The sequence below is a fragment of the Parasteatoda tepidariorum genome, chromosome X2 (assembly GCF_043381705.1).
Source record: "Parasteatoda tepidariorum isolate YZ-2023 chromosome X2, CAS_Ptep_4.0, whole genome shotgun sequence".
Lineage (NCBI taxonomy): Eukaryota > Metazoa > Arthropoda > Arachnida > Araneae > Theridiidae > Parasteatoda > Parasteatoda tepidariorum.
In genome coordinates this window covers 44299438-44323882 of record NC_092215.1, presented here as the reverse complement: position 1 = coordinate 44323882, position 24445 = coordinate 44299438, and the positions used below count along the sequence as shown (strand labels likewise).

Sequence of the window (24445 nt, the reverse complement as noted above, 5' to 3'; positions counted from 1 at the left end):
TATATAATTCAGCCTATCTGAGCCATTTTCAGCAAGTGCATAAACCAAGAATAAGCTCTAAATATTAAATATTTCCCTTTTTCACTATAAATATTTTCAAAATAATAAAATAATTATTAATTTCTTTAATATACATACAGCTTCTGGTAAAATTGTTCTATAATATCGGAGTTCTGCCAAAAGAAGCTGAATCATTTAGGATTCCATAACCGAAAAAATTGGGATTCACTGCTCTAGACAGTAATTGGAATTTCGATTGATGATTAAATTACTGCACTAAAACCACTAAAGTGTGGATCATAAAGTTTGGAGCTCTTGATAAAAAATTTGCATGTATATGAACCAATGCATTAAAGTAAATGTCTGAATTACGATTTAGATTCCGAATGATTTTAAGCAATCCGACAACAAATTCAAACATGATTATAATTCTTCCGACCTTCGAATAGAATTTTAAGGATTATTCTTTCTTGTTAATCTTCCTGCTTAACTTCACACCGTGAAAGTAAATCTGCTTCGCAACCATATCTTGCGACATTCATGATTGTAGTATGATCATCAAATATCTAATTCAATATTCTAACTGTTAAATACCATTAAACCAATAAAATATTACTTACAGGCTCAACGTCTACGTAAGTTCTATGTTGGTCAAGGATTGGATCCACACCATGGACGGAATTTTTAAGTTCATCTTCTCCCTCTAAAAAGTGTGGCAAGGATAGAACGTAAGGTGCACCTGAAACATTCATGGTCAATTTAGTTGAAAAGAACGCGATTAATATTTATTTCATCTTAAAAAAATTTTCTTATTCGTAATATGACTTTCTACTGACCTTGAAAAGTTTTGATATGTAGGCTGACGACAATTACTTGGACAATTTTTGATGCGCGATAAGATATGCTTCTTGAAGAAGCGGTTGAAATGAATAAATTTTTATTTTTTCTGAATATCTCTTTTTTAAGGATTTCTTTTTTGAGGATTTTCACGAACTCAGCTACAATTTCAATAGTTTCAATGCTATATTTCAGAATATAATGCTATATATTATCACGATGGCTCAGGTGATAGAGCGTTCCCCTTCCAATGAGGTGAACCGGGTTCGAATCCCAGCGATGGATGGTCGATACGAAGCCCGCATCCGGCTTGCACCAACCATAGTGTTGACATAAAATATCCTCAGTGGTATCGAGATCATAGATTAGAGTCCCCTTGCCGTCAGATAAACAATGGAAGTTTTTCGCGGTTTTCCTCTCCTCCTGACGCAAATACGGGTTAATTCCACCAAAAAAGTCCCTCACGAAGGCAATTCCTCCTAATACTTGATTCAGAAGTTCCCTTGTCTTCTGGATTGAGTTCAAAATTACAAGGCTATGGAGTTGAACATTGATAGTCGTAAACCCAAATTTGAGTCGACTATTCAACGACGGTTATAAAATTAAAATAAAAAATGCTACATTTTAAATGTGCTAATTAATTGCTGCAAATATTAAATTAATTTGCGAATTTAGTGCACATATGTACTTTTGTTTAATAAAAGTGTCCTTTTATCAACGGATTTGGATTTTTTAATTGGAAAATACAGCTGCTTTAACTGTATTTTATTTCTTTATTATTTTAAAACAAGTACATCTCCAGTTATTTCTGTTGCAAAATAAAGGGCAGACAAGGTAGGGAAAACAATATATTCATTAAATATTTTAGCTCTGTATCTTAAACTACCGTTATGTGGGGCTACTTTGTGCAAATTCGAATTTGGCACTTTTCAAGTGCTGCTATTCAGTATTATGTTTTTTTCAAGTTAAAAATGTGTGGAATTTGAAGATAGAAGTCTCCTCTATTACTACAAACATTTTTTTGAATTTTAAAACAATCTCAGAGTGTGTTTTGTTTATCCAATGTCAACAACTTTCCGAGAACGTCGGACGTCGAAAAGTGTGCGTGGAAACTTTAGCTGTGAAATGCAAAGACGTTGATAAAACAATTGTCGTAAGTGCAAAATTTTTTATTTATATATTAATAAACAATTATATCATGTTAGCGTTAAAAAAATTTGAAAATTAATAACAAATAAACGGAAAATGAAAAAAAATGCACTTTGGGGCTACTTTGTGCAAAGTTTCATTCGTTTTTTTTTTCGACAGAAAAATGGTCAGACGTTATAAAAAAATACCTGGAACGAGAAACTACCGTGATTACACTTTAGAAAAGCTGCAACAATGTTTGCAAGCAGTTGCTGGTGGTATGTCGATTGCAGAAGCTTCTCGGAAGTACAAAATCCACAGAAATACTATCTCTAATAAAATTCACAAGAAACACGTGAAACTTCCTGGTAAACTATTATTTTTCTTCTACAAAGATTTTTCTAATGAATTAATCAAACGATTTAACACATAAAAATATATTTTATAGGACATCAGGTGATTTTGACAGAAACTGAAGAGCAAGTTCTGTCATGTTCATTCAAGCATGTTATGTTCAAATTTATCAATATTATAAATGTTAATGAATATGTAATAATTATTATTTTTGAAATTTCATTGATTTCTATGCACAAAAATGTTTATGGTTTCCATTTGTTTAAGCTCAAATGTTTTGAAATAAACATTCTTTTTAAGAAAAAAATTCTTTATAGAAAATGTTTTTTTTAACGCTGAAAATTATTTTCAAACTAATATCTTTACATATCTTGATGTTTTTGTTATTAAAAAAGTCAACAATTAACTTTTTTAACAATTTTATATAAATATTTTACTAAAAACATGATTATTAAACTGAATTCCTATCGCTGCACAAAGTAGCCCCACTTGGGGACTACTTTGTGCAAGGTATGTTTTGACTTATTATTTGTAAATTTTACATACAAATAATGCCAATATTGATCAAATTCACTCGTCTGAGTCCAGTTATGAATATAATATCGATAAATTTTACTGAAGTTTGAATTAACATAGTTTTTTTACACGTCAAAGTACAAAAACTGCGAAATCCTGCACAAAGTAGCCCCACATGACAGTACTCAAAAGTGAGTCACCCCACTATTCAAATAATATAATTCTCACTTCGTTTTCTAGTATTTTTCCAACATTGTCTACCCTTTATTTGGCAACAGAAATAACTAGAGATGTACTAGAAATAACTAGAGATGTACTAGAAATAACTAGAGATGTACTAGAGATGTGTAGTACTGTACCACTATTCAAATAATATAATTCTCACTTCATTTTCTAGTATTTTTCCAACCTTGTCTACCCTTTATTTGGCAACAGAAGTAACTAGAGATGTACTAGTTTCAAAATAAAAAGGAAAGGTCTTGTAGTAAAGCCAAATGCATTTTCCATTAAAAAAATAGAATTCAACCACAATTCAAATCAGGACTTTATATTTTCCAGATTGCTGCAATCCTCTACTTTTTGAGAATTAAAAGCTGATATCCGCTTTAAAAAAAAGTCATTTTCATTAAAAAAAGTACATATCTGCTCTAAATTCAAAAATTAGGTAATCTCTCTGGCCACTAGGTTTAACATATCTATCTTCAGAGCCGAAGCTAATTAGGAAAGAGTAAATAAAGTAAATCAATTTACAATGTGTACACTAGCATTTTGTTTCAAGTGCCTAAATACCCAAACAAACCAGCTAAGCCAGATCACAAAATAAGGTTTATTTTCACTCAGCAAAAACCTTTAAAAGTAAACCTAAAAAGGTTTTTAAGCGGTTTACGTGTAAACCTTCTAATCTTAAAGCGAGATCTGTGACAATTTGCTCTATTCTACGCACATTGCCCTAATACAAAACCTTGGAAAACAACTTTCAATATAAAAACCTGAAAATCGAGGTTTTCTTAGGGTTTTTAAGCATGAAAAAATCCTTGAATAAAGCTAGTTTTAAGGAGAAAATAATCTTAAATTTTGGTAATTATAAGGTTTCTTTTCGCAACGTCTTGCATGCTCAGCTAAAACCCACCTTGTCATGAAATTTTAATTGGCAATGCAATTTGATCCTAACGCTAGTGTGACGTCAGTGAAAATGTGATTATGTACCTAAGTAACAGACGCACNATTAGTTGAGATTTTTTAGGTCATCAAAATCCGGGCTCTAGTGATTATGTACCTAAGTAACAGTTTTATCTAAGTGACAATGCTATTTAAAAAAGCCTTAAAACTCATTTTTAATCCTTTTAGGATGAAAGGTTTGAAACTGCAGTATTTTTGCTTTATTGAAAAAAAGCTTTTCATACAAACATTTTCGTGACAAAAAAAAAATCACAAGGTTGTCGTAAGATTACGTACTTTCTGGGAATGGTTTATCTCTTTAGCCGCAAGGATTAGAACGACTAATTTCGACAAAACTTTGGCTAATTAGAAAAAAACAGGAACCATTCCCGTCTCCTCACCTGTAAAACTATTTTATGCCATAAATGTGTGGGAGAAGCATACCTTTTTTGCAATTCATGGGAAGTATTCCAGATCTACAATCTTGCCCTTCGCAATAGCACTTATTGTCTGGATTTATATCACTTGATGCAAAAGTATTTTTGGCCATTCCAAATCTTAAGGTTTTGATTCCGTGGACAGTTATGTCTCGCTCATACGCCAGAGGAATAGTTCTGCAAATAAATGTTAATAATATAACAACAAATTTATCACGAATTTTATTATTCCATTTTATAGAGTTCCAATATGATTTTCGTTCACCTGATTTCATAACACTCAATCGTACATGCAAAAACTACTGTTGCACTTTTTGAAATGTTTAAATGACTAGTGTTTATATCTAATGAGATAAGAATTTTTACCACTGATGCATTTAAACACGCACTAATGTAATCCAACTTTGGTGACAAACATAGTATATTGGAAAAAATAACCTTTACTGGCGACTTTATTGCGTTACATTAATTGAACACTACAATCTTTAATATAAACACCACATTCTTAAACTTGATTGTACGGTTCAATTTGTACGGATTTTAATTTAACACGACATTATTACGTTACATCGTTCATGTTGAAAATATTATGATTCAGCTAATTTTTCCGTAAGTGCAGTTTTATATTTACGCCCGGTGGCCCGGGATCCTCGGGCCTGGCAAGGTTGACTCAGCCTATCATCCCATTAAGTGGGTCGATAAATGAGTACCAAGCATGCTTGAGAGCTAAACACTAGAGATTCCGCGTTTGGCTTACCACCTAACCGGAACATCTGCTCCTGCACCCCAGAGCCCAAGGTCAAGAAAACTGAGATGGGCACAGTAGGCCTTGGCCCTCTATGGGCTGTCGTGCCACTGAGTTTAGTTTAGTTTAGCAGTCTTATATTTAACTAAGAAGTTTTGAAAAGGTACCGTTTTATCAATTTTGAATATTTTATGACGATAATTTGTAGTACGCACTCTATTTTTGATATGCTTTAAAATCTATTGCATGTCCCTGGATATTAACTTAAAACCATTAAACATTCAATTCGATTTAAGTTTGCCAACGAAAATAAGAAATCGCGAAACCTTCCCTTTCTTGCTGTACTGTAGTGTGAAACGGTGCAAAAGAATTCAACTAACTTTGACGCCAGAATTAGAACACCAGCGTTTCATCAGGATCAGAAGTAAAGGCATATACTTAGACATTTACTAGCGGCAGAAGAGCTATTCTTAGTTTATTTATTTATCACCGATTATGAAAATTTATCCATACGCTGCAAATGCGCGTAATTTTGAGGGTGATTCAGAAGATAAGGGAACTTTCTCGCCCAATATAAAATGATAAACCTGTGTTCGTTAAAAGCGTTTTGAATGAAATTTAATGGTATTGCTTACATGAAGATATCACGGAAATCTTTTAAAGTTATCCAGGTGGTCATCATCATCATAATTGGCCAGACAGCCCAATGTGAGCCAATGCCTTCCTCAGAAGATTTCTCCATAATGACTTCCGATTTATCCTTGATCCCAATTATCCAGGTGGTAATAACATTTTATTTCTGTCACTATAAATAATTCATGTTCATACAATTGAGGGAGGCGGTATTCGGTTTAAAAAGTTATTTAACATTTGCCCATTGCGTCAATAGCACATTCCTCTTAGCGTAAGAGAAGTATTCGCGAGAAAAAAAAAATGCTGGCACCAGTCTAGTATTGAACTTAGTAAAATTGGAACATTATCATTAGCTTTATTTTAAATGAAATAATATGTTTCACTAGAAATATTCGCAAAATATTTTTTATCACTTTTAGTTCAGTTTCATAGTAATGACACCTACCTGCATAAATTAGGATTAAATAAAGTAAGTGAATAATTTCGTTTCACTCCTGGGGCATATTGAACACCATCTGCGAAAAAAAAAATAAAGCTATTAGGAATTTTAAAAAAAATTTAAAAAATAAATTAATATGCATATATATATATAAATAAATACAAGAAAACACGAAGAAAGCTAAGAAAAACAATAAGTTTTATTTATTGCGCTTAAGCTGCAAGTAAACAGAACTCATTAGATAAGTTCAAAATGAAGATAAAACAAAGAAAAATTGTAGACAAATGGAAAAAAAAAGAGGGGGGGGGGAAATAATAAGTAAAAAAATAAGAAACAACAGTTTTTTTTAAAAAAATAAATAAATAAATAAAATAAAGAAAGGATGAAATTTTATTTAAAAAAACCGGGGAAAAAAAGATATAATCTGTGTGTATGCTGTCTTTGTTTTATCTTCATTTTGAACTTTTATACATATATATATATATTTTAAAATTTGGTTGAAAAAGANATTCATTTGTATTCAACCTCAGATCTAATGATCTTACTTCGTATCTCATCTAATGATTTTAATTACTTATTAAGATGCAATTTTAATAGCTCGCCGGGAATATTAAATATGCTAATTAATTAAAGCTTGTGATTTAATGTAACGATACTCCCTCCTTCCCAAAACCGTCTATCTCTAATTTTTTTTTTTAATTTTTGGATCAAATTTTAATTTTTGAACTACCAAAAAAAGAGGATCTATAAAATATTATCCCAATAATTAAGTCACTAAATGCGCGTAACATTAAGGACTAAATTAAAATTTTTAAAAAAATTATCCATTTCTCTTTCAATATCATTTTACTATAAATAATTCCATAAGGGCAATCGAAATATGAAATAAAAAATTGATTATTGATTAGATATAATATAATACAAGATTTCAAGGGTTACTGCTTAAACCAAATTTCTTAACGCTAGGAACCCTTTAACACTTTTGTGGAACCCTCTGGCTCCGTGAAACACCATTTGGGAACAACTGTCTTAGAGCAAGACATAAAAGCCACTTTTTCTGTTAAATTTAATTTGCAATTTTATATTTTTATTAAATGCGTGGAAATAGAAACTGCAATTTTGAAAACAAAAGTTTTCGGTAAACCGTTACCATATGAATTATGTAAATACCGCAATATTTTGGTTTTATTGCGAAAGTTTTACCAGTAATCACACAATATAGCTTTATCCGTATTTTGGTAAAGAATTAAAAGGAGCATTTGTCCCTTACTGCATATCACGTAAATTTAAGTACAGCTTATGTTCCTAAGCTTTTGCTAAAATAAATCATATAATTTTTAAATCAAATCAAATAGTATTGTTTACTATATTTGTACACTCAATAAAGACACAAATAGATTTGATGTCACAGTTGATAGATAATGGTGATGATTTTGAATTTTAAACGTGATAATTTTTATCCGAAAAAAATGTTTAAAGAAATACCTGTTCCGATAACTTGATTGCATTCGTCTTCATACCACCAGTTAACTGCACTGAAATATTTAAAAAAAATAGCTGCTATAGCAAATTATTTTATTTTGAAATAGAAATGTGTCATATAACATCAAGCATCTCAATTTAGACGTTATTCATTTATTTATTTTAATTGTGATTGTTTAGGCTTAGGAGTAAATCAAGTCCGTAAATATGAACTACTTCTGTTTGTATTTGGGAATTTTTTGGTTAATTGACCGATATCAATGTTCATATATAATTGTAAAAGTATTGTAATTGACAACTGAGCAGTTTAAGAAAAATTGTCCGTTTAAAAAACGCAAAATTGGGAAAACAATTTTGCGATAGATCAAAAATAACTAAATATTTTTCTTAAAAAGTATTTTTAAAATGTCTTCTTTTTTCTTTATAAATTTGAGTAATTTTTTTCTACAACTGAATCAAAAAAAAAGTGTGTAATAAAAATAATTTCCTCAGAATGCATGATCATCAATCTGGGCAAATAATATCGAAGTATCTTTTCGTGCTAAATATTGTCAACTACCATCATTAAGTAGTACGCATAATGCTCAATTGATATCTCCTTCCCTCCTGCATACATTTTGGTTTTATTAACCAGAATTATGCTTTATTTTTTTCCACCAATGTCCTTTCCATATAATTTTACCAGAATTTTTTTCACCGTGTGCTTTTTCCTAAAGTTACTTTCTACGTCATTACAAAATGCCGTGCTTTCGCAACAGTACTTGAGTTACATAAGCTTTGAAAATTTTGCATTAAATTTAATATCTAAAAAGTGATTGGATAATAATAGATGCAAAACAAATCAATTACACAAAATTTTAAAATCTGGGAACAATTTGCTCTCGATGCAAATAACAACAACATAAGTTATGACGATTTTAAGAAACTTCCTGCAAAAATGCTAATTGAAAATAAATGAATAATCCATGCAGAACGGCTCAAATCAACGCAAACTCTTGAAACCTTAGAATACTTTGTTTAAGATTCAGTTACGTAGTAATATAGATTGAAAATCTTGAAATATATATAAATACTGAAAACAGCTAGGATTGTAATCGATGCAAAACGAATCAAACCAAAAATCAATTACACAATCTTTCGAATCCAGTTAACAACAACATAAGTTATTAGGACTTTAAAAATCTTGCATCAAAATTAAAAATAGAATAGATAGTAATTCCATGTAAAATTATTCAAATTGAATTTGACTTCAAATGCAACATATTATTTTTTTGAACAAGTCAATAAGTTTGACATAAAGTAATTGTTGTTGATAAAAATAAAACGTAAAGCATTATCTCCAGAAGAGAAAGCAGATTGCATAAATTGCCACAATGATTAGGAATCATATGTAAATTTGTTGGACTACCCGTTGAGAATCTGAATTCAATCATCATTTTTGACAGTTTCACGGTAACACCTAATCAAAGGTGAAATCGTTGGCAAAGTGACTTAGCCAATAAAAAATTCGGATAAAATCCTGGCAAATAATTTCTAGTTACGCCTTTTTATTCCTTTCGGATCATTGTCTTATGAAATAAGTATTCTCATTTAATTTCTTAAAAGCTTTTTTTTCATATTAAACTACAACTCCTGAAGATCTCAGAATGATTAATAATAGAGTTTGAGATTTTTTCATTTATTGTTGCTCAACTTCTTTTTTAATATTGTTTGAATATGCACCACTTACGGTGTTCAAAGCAAAATAGTGAACAGTCTGAATAACTTCTGATTTAATGATTGGATTTCCACGTACTAGAATTCCATCTTAATGGTTTGAGAGCCTAAACTTAAATAGACTTATTATTCAATGTAGATGATATTTTAAATTCTGAAATCAGACCCAAAAACTTCTATTATTAAATAAACTACTACTTAGAAAATTAATAAAAAATAAAAAAGTTGTTATTAAAAATTATTTTTTGCATCGTTGCATAAATAAACTTGTCAAGAAGTTTTTGTAAAACTGTATGCAAAAGTTCTTGATTCGTTAAAAAAGTATGGCAAAAAAACCATATTTTCTCAATACGCATTGTTCTCAAAATATGGCAAATACGCAAAAAAATTAACTTTAAGGAATCTGAAACATAATTAATAAACTATAAATCAAAACCAATAAATCGAAACCAAAAAAACAAAAGATATGGTAGTATAAAAATATTAGATAATAAGAAATATTAATTCGATAGAAATATTAGATCCAATAAATCAAATTATATGGCAGTTATACACATCCGCATAGAGGACAGATTTTTTCCACTCTTATTAAAAAATTGCAGTTGCTGTTGATTACAAGTTGGTAGCTGTTACTACTAGTATGGCAGTAAACTATTTAAATAGAATGGCTTCCTCAAAAAATTCGTATAACTGTCATTTTGTTATGAGCATCTTTGATTATGTTAATGTTCACAGCTTATTATTTCCATTATAAAAGACCTTTTTCACTGAAAAAAATTCCTGAAATATGCTATTTTTTTCTGCCCTAGAATGCCTTAACCCGTTAGCCCTTCAACCCTTAAAAATTAAAATACTTGAGAATTCCTCCTTTTTTATTTATTTACTTTTTTCCTAAAGAAATTGGAACATAATATAAACTCTTATTAAAAGTATTAAAGCTTATTTTAGGGAAATACCAAGTTGTAAAAAAATAACGCACTTTGTTGTCTAGCCTGAGGCAATAGTCAATTATGAATACTAGTTTCTAAACTGCGTTTCAAAAAAAGGCAAAATGGAACGAACTAATAAGGTAAATGTTTAAAATATTCATTTGTATTTGAATTACGATATCTTCTTGCCACCTAGTGTTCATGCTAGCGTTACTTATATTATTTAGCAACTAATCTTGAGAGATTTTTAAAGATTGGCATCCTCGCTTCATCGTCGAACCTGTTTATGAGAAAATCATTGCATATTCCTGAGATTTGAGATTAACATAATTTTGATTTATAAAAAAAATCTGTAGATTAAATTAACTCAGTAACAGAAGTATTTATTTATAAATATTCGTAGTATGTATATCAAATGAAACGAAAATTGAAAAACTGTAAAAATTGCATTTGAATTACGATATCTTCTTGCCACCTAGTGTCCATGCTAGTGTTATTTATATTATTTTGCAACTAATCTTCAGAGATTTTTAAAGATTGATTTCTTCGCTTTATCTTCGAACCTGTTAATGAGAAAATTATTGCTTATTCGAGAGATTTGAGATTAGTGACATAATTTTAATTTGTAAAACAAAATTGTAGATTAAATTTGCTCAGTCAATGATGTATTTGTTTTTTAAATATACGTAGCATGTGTATACAATTAAACGAAAATTGTATTATATTTTTTTAAGAGAATTATTTCACACCTTTATTCTTATATCGATCCTATAAGTTTTAAAAATTAGTATTAGAGGGCATTGAAAACTAATAAAAATGTTATTAAATTTTAATTTCTAAATTATTCATAGTTGTTTTAGAGGTAGTGTCACAAAGCCAATCATTAAGTCGTTTTTGCATTTTGTGCATAGAATAGGGTGGGGGAAAAAAAGTCGAAGTATTTTCAATCTTTCAGCAATAATGGAGAAAAGTTACCATCATTAAGAAATGTGCAACAACTTATAACTTTCAATTGATATCGTGTTCTGATTGTGAAAATAAACTTAAAATATTGTCACAGATTTTGTTGATCTCCTGGCTGCAGCGCCAATTTCTTTAACAAAATGAATTTTAAAAAAAACTTTTAAATTTTCTGTTATCTCAACGTCACCGAATTCTGAGTTATGTTAACTTTTATAAAAATTGCATAAATATAAGTGGTTTTTTGAAACTCTTTCGTCAAGGAAAATAACCGAAGTTCCTTACGCTTGAGGCATAGCTTTAATTTTAAACAATCTTGACACTATCTGGGTATATAAAAAAAGAAAATAATTATCATTAAATTTTTATAAGTCGCTAACCTGGTGAGATTTTTTCACCTTGAGGAAAATTTTCCGAAATTAATGAATAAATAATTCCCGATTCATGAGAACTTTTATCAGACCAAATAATACAGCGAAGTAACTTTTTAAATATTTAAAAGAATATCGCACGCTTTTCACAAAATTGCGTCTTTTCATATTAACATTTTGCACCATTTTCAAATTTAGAGTAGAGGCCGCTGGCTTAAGATAGGCTACACTTGACTAACAGTCATGAGCAGTTTAAAAATAGCATATTTTTATAATCGTTATTTCACTTTTAAAAAAAATGGCAAAAAGAAATAATCTTATATTCAATCTTAAGATTTGCTCGATAATATTGTTCAATGTTGTAGCAAAGTAGAACTGTATCATTATCAAAAATTTCTGTAGTGAAATATTGATGTAGGTTCGAAAGAGACATATTTTTCTGTTCGACAATTTTCTCTCGCGTATGTCATTTGACAATAGTCCAAAAAAAAAAAAAAAAAAAAAANCCGTCTCAAAAAAAAAAAAAAAAAAAAAGGGGAAAAAAATGTTTTACTTTGAAATATATTTCCAATAATTTATAAACATTTCGCTATTTCTTTTTTAAACAACTCTTAAATCATTTAACATCATGATGTTAAACGCTATAATTATGGGTGTGGAAATACAGCATTTAATGATGTCTTCAAGTGCAAAGTTATTCAGATAGACCTATTTATTTTCATCAATATCCTTAGGCTTATTTATTTTTCCATTTTGTTTATTTTCTTACCTGTTCTATTACATCATTACGAATTGAAGTTTGATCAAGGTGAACCATGGATTAGATTCATAAAAAAGTGCTTCATTTTTTTAAGTGATTAAAGCAGAAAATTGTAAAACACTGAATAATGAACAAGAAAATTAAGTTTTTTTTTTCTATAACGATCAGCGGAAATATTAATATGGTAAAAGCATTACGTTTAAAGATAAGCATCTACTTTTTGTAGTTTTTGGACTTGTATGTTTGCAAAAACATGACTTTTAAAGTTAATTAATATTAAGCTAATTCACTTATATTTATTCACAAGTCATTTTTACTTTGAAAAGTCATTTGTTTTTATTGCCTGTTTTTTAAAATATTTAGATAGTTCAACAACAAATGTGCTTTCCTGAACAAAATGAAAGTTTAACCTCATTAAATTATTCAGCTCTAAATAGTTTAAACCTACCTTCTAACCGTTCTCGGAATCTTTTTATTTATATATATATATATATATTATCTAANATATATATATAGAATCCCACCGGCCGAAGAATCTTCATGTACTAAATCGTGACTGGTGAGCGTTAAATCTATCGGAGTCACAAAGTCCTCCAAGTTTCCGTAACCTCTGGGGGTACTGAATAGGAGACTGATCGTTCTCTGGTTGAGGTCAAAATTACGATCTGTGGATGAAAAATGGAGTATGAACGGGTCCTCCCTATAAAACGGGCTGTGACATGTGTGTGTCTAAAGTTACATTCTAGACCATAGATGGCACCACTGAAAAACAAGAATCGCACCCTCTGCCTTAAATATCGCTTGGATTTCTGTAGCAGGTATGCTACTATTGGTAAATGACATTAGTAACAACAACAACAACATGCTCGATACTGGTTTACTTAATGTAATGAATAACTGGTTGTAATAGTGCATCGCATTGATTGTTATGAGAACAACATCCTCTTCTGACAATTTTAAAAGTAGTATTAGCTGTAGACTTGAATTTGTTACGTAAGTAATCTTTAGATAATTTCTCTTCACAATATATATATATACTCAATTGTTACCTGTAGTTATATTTTCATTCTCTTCGAACACATGGATAATTACTTTTTGATAGAGGTAATCACAGATGTTTTTTTTAAAACGATTGACTACGATTTGGAGTTCTCTTTTTAATATTTAGATTATCGGTTATATTTAGATTTTCTTTATTTGTAAAAAGCAAGGTGAAGCTCAAAATAGACAGGATACTCATTAATGATACCCATTAGGCAGGATACTCATAATAAGTATTTTTAGAATCCGCGTTAAAAAAGAAATAAAAAAAGTGTGCACATTAGAGATCATAAATAAATTATTTAGATGAAGGAAACGTTTGGGTAATCTAACGAACAGTTTCTGAGGAAGCTGAAAACGTTAAAACGAGTTTTGTTGGAAACGATAGAGGGGAGTTGAAAAATTTATTAGAAAACCTCAAAATTTCATCAGGCAATCAAACTGGTTTTTCATCCCAACTTGACACAGTTTAGAGAGGTTTTTTTACGATACGCAATGTGTATACTTATTGACTTCTTTTTTGAAAAAGATTTCCAAAAATATATGTTAAAGACTGTGATTACGGAATGCCCTGCATTTATATTACAATGACAAAATTGTGAATAAGGGCGAGTGTTGTACCCTAGATGTGACTTCGACATGTATTAATTATCATTCCCTTAGCTTAAAAATTCTGTGTTCATTATATATAGCAAACACTTTTGACAAAAGGAACTCTCTGCTTTGTTGGTGACAGTTTCAGGTTTTCCAAGCATGGGTTAACGAATTTTTTAAAAATGTTTTTAAGTTTAAATGCTTTTTGTTAGATGGAACAAAATTAAAAAAAAAGTGTGTGATTTTGTTCCTTGAACTAGTTACAGTATTGCAGCTTCACCCGATTCAAAGTATTTACGCCAGATTCAGTTGGACAAATATATTTCCCTATATAAGCTCTAAATTTCGTCATCAACATATCTTCGGACTACCTCAACTAGCTGGCTACCCCATCAGAGTCGAAAGTCTCTGTGGTGATAGATACCAGCCTCAGTGCTTCAGATTGCCAAGATGTAGACACGTACAAAGTAACTGTGCCTCTCCATCACGATGCTTGAACTGTGCAGATTCTCACTACATTTACCTTTGCAAGAAAGACAAGTCAACACACGTCAAGTACGGCCCGGACCATTCTACCAACTTCTCCGGCTGCAGCGCCTGACTCAAGAAACTGCACCACCAACGTGAACCCTTCGGCAATTCCCCCAGCAAAGCCAGTAGTGTTGTTGTTGTAGTTGTAGTTCATTTACGTCGCACTAGAGCTGCACAATGGGATATTGGCGACGGTCTGGGAAACATCCCTGAGGATGATCCGAAGACATGCCATCACAATTTTGATCCTCTGCAGAGGGGATAGCAGCCCTGCTTCGGTAGCCCGGCGACCAGCACGCGAAGTCGAGCACTTTACGGTAGAACAGTTTAACGAGGACCAATACAGCACACCCTCGGTCCCTACGCAGATTGATTCAAATGGTCACCCACTCGCATATTGATCGCAGCCAGTGATGCTTAACTTTGGTGATCTGCTGGGAACCGTGTCTTAACGATCAGTCCACTNTTTTTATAATAATAATCGTTTTTATTAGAATAATAATCGTTATACAATAATAACGATTTTATTTATAATAATATCGTTTTTATTTATAATAATATCGTTTTTATTTATAATAATAATCGTTTTTATTAGAATAATAATCGTTATACAATAATAACGATTTTATTTATAATGATATCGTTTTTATTTATAATAATATCGTTTTTATTTATAATAATAATCGTTTTCATTTCTAATTTTTATAATAATAATCGGCAATAAATATCGTTTTTGAATAAGCTACATTTTTTGTAATTTTATTCAAAAATAAGTAAGTTTTATTAATCAGTTAGATAGTTCACTCTTGTCGGTCAGAACTGTATTCTTTATTTCAAAATGATTTAAAAAACACTATTTATAAGTAGATTTTAATGGTTTAAAGAAGTTTAGTTAATTGTGCAAAAATGGTTACAGAAGCTTATTTTAAAGTTAAAACACGCAAAACAAATTTTCTTTGAATATTCCCAAATTATTTTTCTAGTCAAAAGCAGGAAGTAAATTTTAAACAGTCACATTTCTCTCTGGTTTAATACATTCAAAATTCCATCAAAATTAGGTGTTTTCACTGAATTTAAGATAGAATTCTTGTTCATTTTTTTTTTGCATTTCCTTCATTGTTTGTCTTTTTTTAAATGTTGTAGGAAAAAAATTAATTAATTTGCCTGAATATAAATGAACACAATTACAAGGGGGAATAATTGACTTTCAATTTTTTTCTGATGTAATTCAGAATATTCGAGACAATTAACTCGAAATAAGAAAAAACACATATCTCGTATTAAAGTCATTATCAATTTACCGCCGATATAAACTTTAACGTTTGTTTCGTTCTCTCTACTTTTATTAATAAAAAAAATATATATTGGACATCCATTTAATAAAAATGAATGTTTCTTTTTATCTTTTAGGTTAAGAGCGATCGTAGCTTCAGCTCTAAGAGCGGAGTGAACTAGCCCTTGTATTCTCTTTAGCCCTGGGTCCAAGTGGTCACTCACCCGCACACTGACCGCAGCCATTGATGTTTGACTTCAATGATCTGTTGAAAACCGTGTCTTAAAGATCAGTCCACTTCGGGATTCAAAGCCAGTAGAATAGTCAACATCATCAAAGAATTAAAGGACCTCCTACATGATGACGCAGTCTTCACACTCCTGACGTGACTCTTGCCACGCCCCACTGAAAGTCCAACATTGAAAATCATCTCCTTTCGTCTTATTGGATCTCATTGAAAATATGCTGAGACGAAATGCTTTGCCAATTCTCGATTACTTTTTTCTGCAAAATTGAGCATCATACATTCTATCATTCTAGGTACAAACAATTATTCTACCGTGGATAAGTCCTTTTTGAGCCAGAGGCCACGCTAAATTACACCAGTTCCATTTTATCCGAATTGCGTTACGCTTACATGTGCCAGTGATCTTTTAAAATACTTAAGACCATTGCAGAGATGCACTTTTTATTTAAATTCAGAAAAGAAATAATTTTGATAGAAAACACAGTTTTTAGTTAAAATATACGAATTTTAAAGTGAATTACAATTTATACAGGAAGGGGTAATGTACAAAACAATGTTAAGTGTTTTGAAATTTCCTCAATAGTGATTCTCCAGATTTGGGAAAGGCTTTCGATCCATTGTAGACTCACAATGAGAGCAGAAAAAATAGTATTTTGTGCCTGAAAGATCACTGAATACCCTGTATCTCGTCTTCCTATACTACGTTTCTAGAATTTGAAATTAATGTTTTATTTTAAAAAGTTACCTTTTGTTATTCCATTTTTGAATTGATGCATAATCGTCAAGGCTGTGATATCCAGATTTAATAGTAAATATCCCATCTCCAACATGAGCTCTCTATAAAGAAATCAATATAGTAAATAAATATATTACAGTTTGAGCCGTAATATCCGGCCTTAATGAGTAAATTTTCTTTTGTATCCTTGACAAAAAGGAACTGAAAATAATACAAAAGTCTACAAATCTATATTTAAAGGAAGAAAAAAATACAAGAAATCTAACAAATAGCTACTGAGAAAAATGCTACTGAAAACATTGAGCCCTGCTTGATTGTAAGAAAAAACAGAAACACATCCATCTGGCAATCAAAGTGGTTATGATGCTTTTCCATCCCATTATCTTTACTAATAATACCACAGATTTCGATAATGTTTTAGTTTCTTTATTGATTAAATATTAATTTGTTGACACTGATGTGATGTGTATAGTTTGACTTCAGTTTTGGCAAAGTTTCAAAATATATATATTGAGGGTGATCATTACGGATGACCATTTCTAAATTTTTTTCGAACATTTGTAATATTTTAAAGTTTTAAATCGCACATAGTAAAAATGTGTTAAATGACCTGCGGAATCGTTTTGTGGTCGGAGATTTATAATCATTGTTTGATTATTTTCAAATAATATACTTTCCATTCTATACATTAATTCACATTTTTGATCGTTGAATTTTTGATTTCTGTGCAAAAAGCTTATATTTTTAGTTGTTTTTCTCTGATGCAGATTTTTTCAGATTAAGCTTCGAACAATACAAATTTGACGCTCTAATTGCAAGTAAAATAGATTTTGATACTTTTTAATTATATAAAACAGTCCAATAGTTCTAAAAATATGTTATATTATCGGAATCATATTTGTACTAAAATATAAAATCCAAAAAAAAAAAAGAAATTTGAAGAAAAATTTCTCCTTATTCCTTGATAATTGAATTTTTAAATGAATTTGAAATTAGATAACATGTGCAAATTTGAAACATTATTGTTTAAAAATGAGCAGTGTTTGGAAGATTTTACCTTTAACGCAAAAAAAAGAAGAAAAAAAAATTCATTCTGTGTTTTATCGCCGAAATTATTAAAATGCTTAGTATAATATTTTTTACTTATTTTGAAATTAATACGAAATAATAAGAAAAAGTATGAAAAATATGTTTACTAGAAATTCTGAGTCAAAGTCGCAATTGATAGAAAAATAAAGTCGAAAACAATTTCTATCTCATTTTAAAATATATTTTTACTACAAACGCTCTCCAAATGGAAAAAAACTTAGCCAATTTAGATTGAAACATAACCAAAGTTACAACAGAAAAAGAAGAAATCTTTGCCAGCATTTTTTTCCGAATTGGGCCTGTTTTTGTTCCCTAACTACTGAACTAAAATAAAAGTATGAAAACAATAGTTTATTACTCTACATTTTAACGTGAGATTTCACATTTTAATGCAATGATTAATACTTACGTTAACCATTTATCAGTCTTTGATGTGTGTATTTAATTAAAGTTAACTTACCTTTAGAATAATCACCACTCAGAGTTAGAACTTTTTATGGAAGTAAAGATAGAAACTAATCACATATAACTTTGAAATTAACTTCAAATTAATTAATACAGACACATCGAAATATTTAGTTGGTGAAACAATATTTAAAAAAAATCACATTCTTTTAGTTTCATTCAATAAGACCTTCGATTTAAGAATAATCATCTTTTTTTTTTCCTTCAAAAAATATTAATTATAAGAAAGGAAAATAATTACCTCATGCAAAATCCCAAATGTATGATTGACGAGCTTGAGGGGAAGTTGTATAAAGTTCTCAATGACTTGTGTAAGGTCGGCTACCATGGGCTCATGATAGCCTTCGTAAACCAGTTCTCTCACAGACTTGTGAATTAGCAATGTTTCATTATAACTTTCAAATATGCCATTCATCAATTCTACGACGAAAGATCTGAAGAATGCTGGAGCAAAATCTTCTACATAATTGATGACTGCCTACATAGTGATTATGTTAGATATTATTCCTGATGCACAGTTATTTGTTTACAAGAGCAAATAGTATAAAAATAGAAAAAAAATACAAGTAAGATAAACATTTGAACAGAATTAAAAAATGTATTTATATTGCGAAAAATAAACGCATTGAGTTGTGGTGTGAAAAAAATAACGAATTCATCTTTACTCCTTAATTTCTTTCTTAGTTTTAAGGAAATAGAAGGCTGCACTCGCTACGCGCTAACACTCACCAGACCACGGAAATGCCTTTACAGCTTTTGTCCAGATCACTTCGCTTTCACTTGCTCATTTCACTTTCTGACTAACGGGTAACAAATGGGGCCCCAAAAGTGAAGACAGGGGAGTAAATTGATATGCTGTTGCTGTTGCTTATCCCCTTGGTCTAGAGCCCTAGACCAAGTCCGGAAGATCATGCCGCATCAGAAAGTCATAGACAGTCTCTTCATCACTCATCAGTTGCCTCACAGAGGCACCAATGCAATCCAAACGATGAGATGGAGAAACGATAGCCGAGCAATGACAATAGGCATAATAAGTCTTTTCTTTGTAAATTGATATTCGTACCTTATGCGCAATTACAAAACTTGTAAATTAGATTTCCTTAAAAATTCAGATGTTTACTTTAGCTTATGTGGTTTAAATTTTATATATCAGTTATTTTTGCAATCGGTCAATAAAGAGGTTACAGTATTTGAAATGAGGTACAAAAGTACAATTGAGGTTTATATACAACAATTTATTGTAGCCCACAGAAATAGTGAAAAAAATGTATGGTTAGAAAATAAAATATTTTTTTGACTGATTAGAGATTGACTGATTAGCCCTCTCTACAATAATGTGTACCCATCATCAGGAATTTAAGTGGCTTCATTAGGTGGATCTAGTTGCTTCGATGAAACTCTGGTTGTTTAACCATATTAAGTGAAAGCAGTTTCAAAATGGGTTTTCTCACAGTTTGAATACCATCCTACTTATGGTTATTTGACTGTGGTAAAATAACTATTAAATAAATCGCTATTTGACCATTTTTTCAGAGAAGTTTCTAGCAGTATGCGTAAAAAAACCGTCATTTGTTTCAGCGCAGCATTTTTATTATTGTAGGAAAAAGATCGGTATTTTCTGTAATTATCCCTTCTTTCCTATTATGCACTGAACTGGTACGAGACTAGATATTTGATACAATAGTAAAATTTAAAAATGACCCTTTTTTGAACCTAAGCCTGAAACTGAGAAGGCCGATAGGAATAATAATTGAGGCTCAACCACAATGCTTGAATGCCTATTTATCTTAATTTTCTATGAGACAAATAACGATTCCAAATGTTACGGTGGTTTCAGTTATTATGCTTTCTTTCTTATAACACACTTGTTACGCACGTGAAAAAGAAAATTTCTCAGCTTTTGATACAGTAAAAGTTAAAAATGAAGCTAGCCACTACTTGAACCCATGCCTGAAATTGTATTAATTGAGGAGACCAGTAAAAAAATTATTAATTTTAACATGATACTATGATACATATTGAACGGAAATACGTTTTCCTTTCATCTTACTAAAGTTGCAGCAATTTTGCACAGTATTATAGTTCAAAATGCTTTCTGAGAAATGATATGGTTTCTGAGTGTAGGCTAGGTTAGATATGAGTTTCCATTTCCTCTTACTAAAGTTGCAGCAATTTTGCGCAGTATTATAGTTCAAAATGCTTTCTGAGACATAATATGGTTTCTGAGTGTAGGCTAGGCTAGATATGAGTTTCCATTTCCTCTTACTAAAGTTACAGCAATTTCGCACCATATTATAGTTCAACATAGTTTCTGAGACGTAATGTAGTTTCTGAGTGTAGGCCTGGATAAGCTCAAGATGAAACAAACTTTTGAAGTTCAAAATAAAAGCCGAAATTAATTGCAATGTCATAAATGACAGAATTCTTACTTACTAAGCCGAAACACGAGTATGAAAAATATCCTAAACTCAAGTGCATTAAAAATCTTTTTCTTGTCTTGTACACCCTTGGGCAAATTAATTGAAACAAGCTTTTTTTTTCATGTTTTTTAAAGACGATGTTTTGGGGTTGTTTCGGTTACAATGGGGTTGGACCTTTGCAGCCTATTAGCGGTATGATGCGTTCTGAGCAGTGCATTACTATTCTGGGTAAAGAAGTTGTTCCACAGTTGAAGAAACGATACCCTGATGGAACAGGGATTTTTCAACAGGATTTAGCTCCTTGCCAGACGTCCAAAATTGTCAAGAAATTCATGTCTGAGAACCAAATTGAGACATTGGAATGGCCAGGGAACTCTCCGGATATCAACCCAATTGAGAATCTCTGGGTCATATGCAAGAATCGCCTATTAAATATGGACTGTACAACTATGGAGAAGCTAATCACGGCGTTAATTCATGCGTGGTACAAGGACACAAATATTATAAATGACTGTAAAAAATTAGTGGAATCCATGCCGAATCGTGTCCAAATGTTAATAAAGTGTCGTGGAGATCATATTATGTACTAAAAATTTTTGAGTTTGTATAAATTTAAATAAAATAGCATTTTCTCTTAGTTTTCTGAATTTATTGAGTTAGTTTCAATTAATTTGCACAAGGGTGTACATTGAGTCAAAATGTAACGATTGTTGCAACGCTCTCAAAAAAGTTGTTTCTACGACGAACCATAATATAGATAGATACCTTACTGAACCTTATTCCGGTATAAATTTAGTTCAACTCAATACGGCGTTAAATTGAATCATGTTTCATTTCAAGCTAAACTGTAGTATGAAGAATGAAAAACAATTGTATGGTAAATTTGCAACAGAGTTTCTAACCGTATTCGGTATTATTCTAAATTGCACAACGAAGAATAGAACTTACTAAAAGAGGCCCATTTAGTGTATAAATCATCTCCTCTTGATTGCCCGCTGAAAGTTCTGGAACGAATGTGTATTCCTTTACATCTTTATATGTTACAGTACCATCAACATCATCCCACTCCATGTCCTCCTTATACCAACGTCCTCTGAAACAAATTCACAAACTATTCAGATTTCAACAAAACAATAAAAAGCATGACTTAATAACTATGCCGTTTTTTAAACTTTTTATATAGGAGGTGATAACTCTTTAAAAAAAATTGCGATTTTAAAAACTCTCAAAAAACTAATAATTAAATTTTCTTACATAGCTTTGAAGAATTTTTGATACTAACAGTATCTATGCGTATCAATGAATATATATTAGAAATTTTAAACATTATATATTAACAAATATATCAGTAGCTTTAAACATTACATGCATTAACAAAAAAGTTTGTTTGATACGCTGTTTACAATTTTGGAGCATGTTAAACCGTATTATCGTTTCAAATTTCTGCATCCTTAATATCGTAAAGCACCCTTAATTTTTTTTCAGAAAAATTGCACAATGATAGAGTTCTAGATACAATATTATGGTTCAAAGTAAAATCAAATTTTTTGAAACTGTTGTATTAAAAAGTTTATATCAAAAATGTACTTTACGTTTGCCAAACACGAAAAGGCATGCTATAAATTTATTTTTTTCGTTGCCATGTTTTTTGTTATCTATTTTTTAATCTAATTTCTAAGTTAAACTAAATAAATTATCTACTCAGTATCCTTTATTAATGCAAATTATTAATGAGGTATTTGGAGTCTACAACATTTTAATACATATTTCAAGATTCAATCTTAATTTTTTTCAATTTATCAAAAGAATGTGGAGTATTTTACTTCATCATCTTAATTAATACTTTTTGATCTGGAAAATTTCATCATAATAGTTTAGAAAAGCAACAGAAAGTATTCTTTTTTAGTTTTTTCTGGGAACACTTTTCTATGTAACAAATTTTAAAATTTGGTCAGAAGAAATTCTTTGATTTCCTAAGGAGAACGCAGCAAATCGTTTCGTTTTCCTTAACACTGATTTTTAAAATCATTGGTTGTATTTGAGTCAACTAATAGTCCATTTTTTATAGACTTTATATGAAAAGTAAACTTAATAATTTGATAATAAAATTTAAATAGAATTCCGTCAAAATTAATAAAATTTAATCAGTTTCCTTAAACGGTGCTCGATAAAAATTAATTTTTGTCAATATCTTAAAACTCTGACATGATAAAGCAAAACGGTTTTCAGCATTACAAGCTACATTAGTCAACATTGGTAAAATGACTGATTGATTAGTGTCATTCATTAAATCCGTTCCCCAGAACTCGACAGGTTTCCGCCTATATTCAGTGATTTTTATATTTCTTTATTGATGCATATAATATGGCATTATAATTATACATTATTCAATATGATACATTATAATATAACATCACACTACACAAAATGCATCATTATTTTTTTTACGTCATCATTTCTCAATAAATATCGAATATAACTAGTTAGAAAAGGATGAAATAAATTAACAAATGATCATAACATAGCTGAATAATAACTAATTTTATAAAAAATCAGGAGATAACAGTTTTTATTATTTCGTCATTCATTAAAATTACTTTCTCATGAACAAATATTTTATTTTTTATTAAAAAATATTTCATATACTATGCTGTGTAAAAACAAATTATCTCGAACCATTCTGATTATTTTGAAAAACTTAGAAACTGAATCGGCCTTAAGATTTTTTGGACACATTTTTGTCGAGTAAAAATTAGTCTGAAATTTTTTACAATGCGAGAAGAAATTGCATTACTCATAGTGAGATTCATATTTCGAACAGTAAATTAACATTAATCATATCACTTATAGTTCCCGCATTCACTTTTAATTCATTTTTTCTCGAAATATGCCATCTTTTCATTAAAAAAAATTTTCTTATAAAGAGTAGTATTAAGTTTCTTAATTACTAGTTTTTGATAGTTTTATTGTTATTTGTAGTGGTTATGTTTTTTATTTCTTTTTTGTCCCTTTAGTTTCTTCGCAGTTTTTAAAGTTCCTTGTTTTCTTTAAATTTTATTATTTGTTTAAATTGTTAATATAGTTCTTTTAATGATTTTTAGAGTTCTTTTTAGTGTTTAAGTTTTCTTTTATTACTTCCTTCATTGTTTCTGATCGACAGAGTTCTTTGTTTTTATAACTTTTAACTTTATTTTTTAATTTTTTTATAATATAGTATTTTATATTAATTTTTTGATTATATAGTATTTTTTATGATATAGTATTTTTTTAAAATTCTTTTAAAATATTTTTGTTTGTTTTAAAGCATTTTTTTAGTTTCCTACGTGCAACGGAAACTTCATCTATGAAATACCTGCAATTATATTTAAAAGTAATATAGATGAAAATTAGAGAATTTATCAGCAAATATCTTTATTAAAGAAATGTCATACGTCTGCGATTACAAACAGGTTAAATTTACCAGATTTTTTTAAACTTTTTATCTCTCTTTTCTTGTAATATTTGCAATGAAATAGTTCAAAACATGTAGAATAATCTAAAAAATATTTGGAACTTTTTATTTATTATTTCACATATCTGTTTTA

General features: G+C 30.0%; 1 protein-coding gene across 1 annotated transcript in view; it reads right to left on the bottom strand.

The window, feature by feature from the left end:
* The window catches only part of LOC107443634 (platelet glycoprotein 4), an 80406-nt gene that overhangs the window by 14744 nt on the left and 41217 nt on the right, over positions 1–24445 (bottom strand). The window contains exons 3-9 of the mRNA XM_016057570.3: positions 21810–21954; positions 18683–18919; positions 16897–16988; positions 7733–7782; positions 6254–6323; positions 4438–4607; positions 621–739 (exon numbers count right to left, since the gene is read on the bottom strand). Coding sequence (XP_015913056.1) covers positions 621–739; positions 4438–4607; positions 6254–6323; positions 7733–7782; positions 16897–16988; positions 18683–18919; positions 21810–21954 — 883 coding nt within the window. The remainder of the gene's footprint in view (positions 1–620; positions 740–4437; positions 4608–6253; positions 6324–7732; positions 7783–16896; positions 16989–18682; positions 18920–21809; positions 21955–24445) is intronic.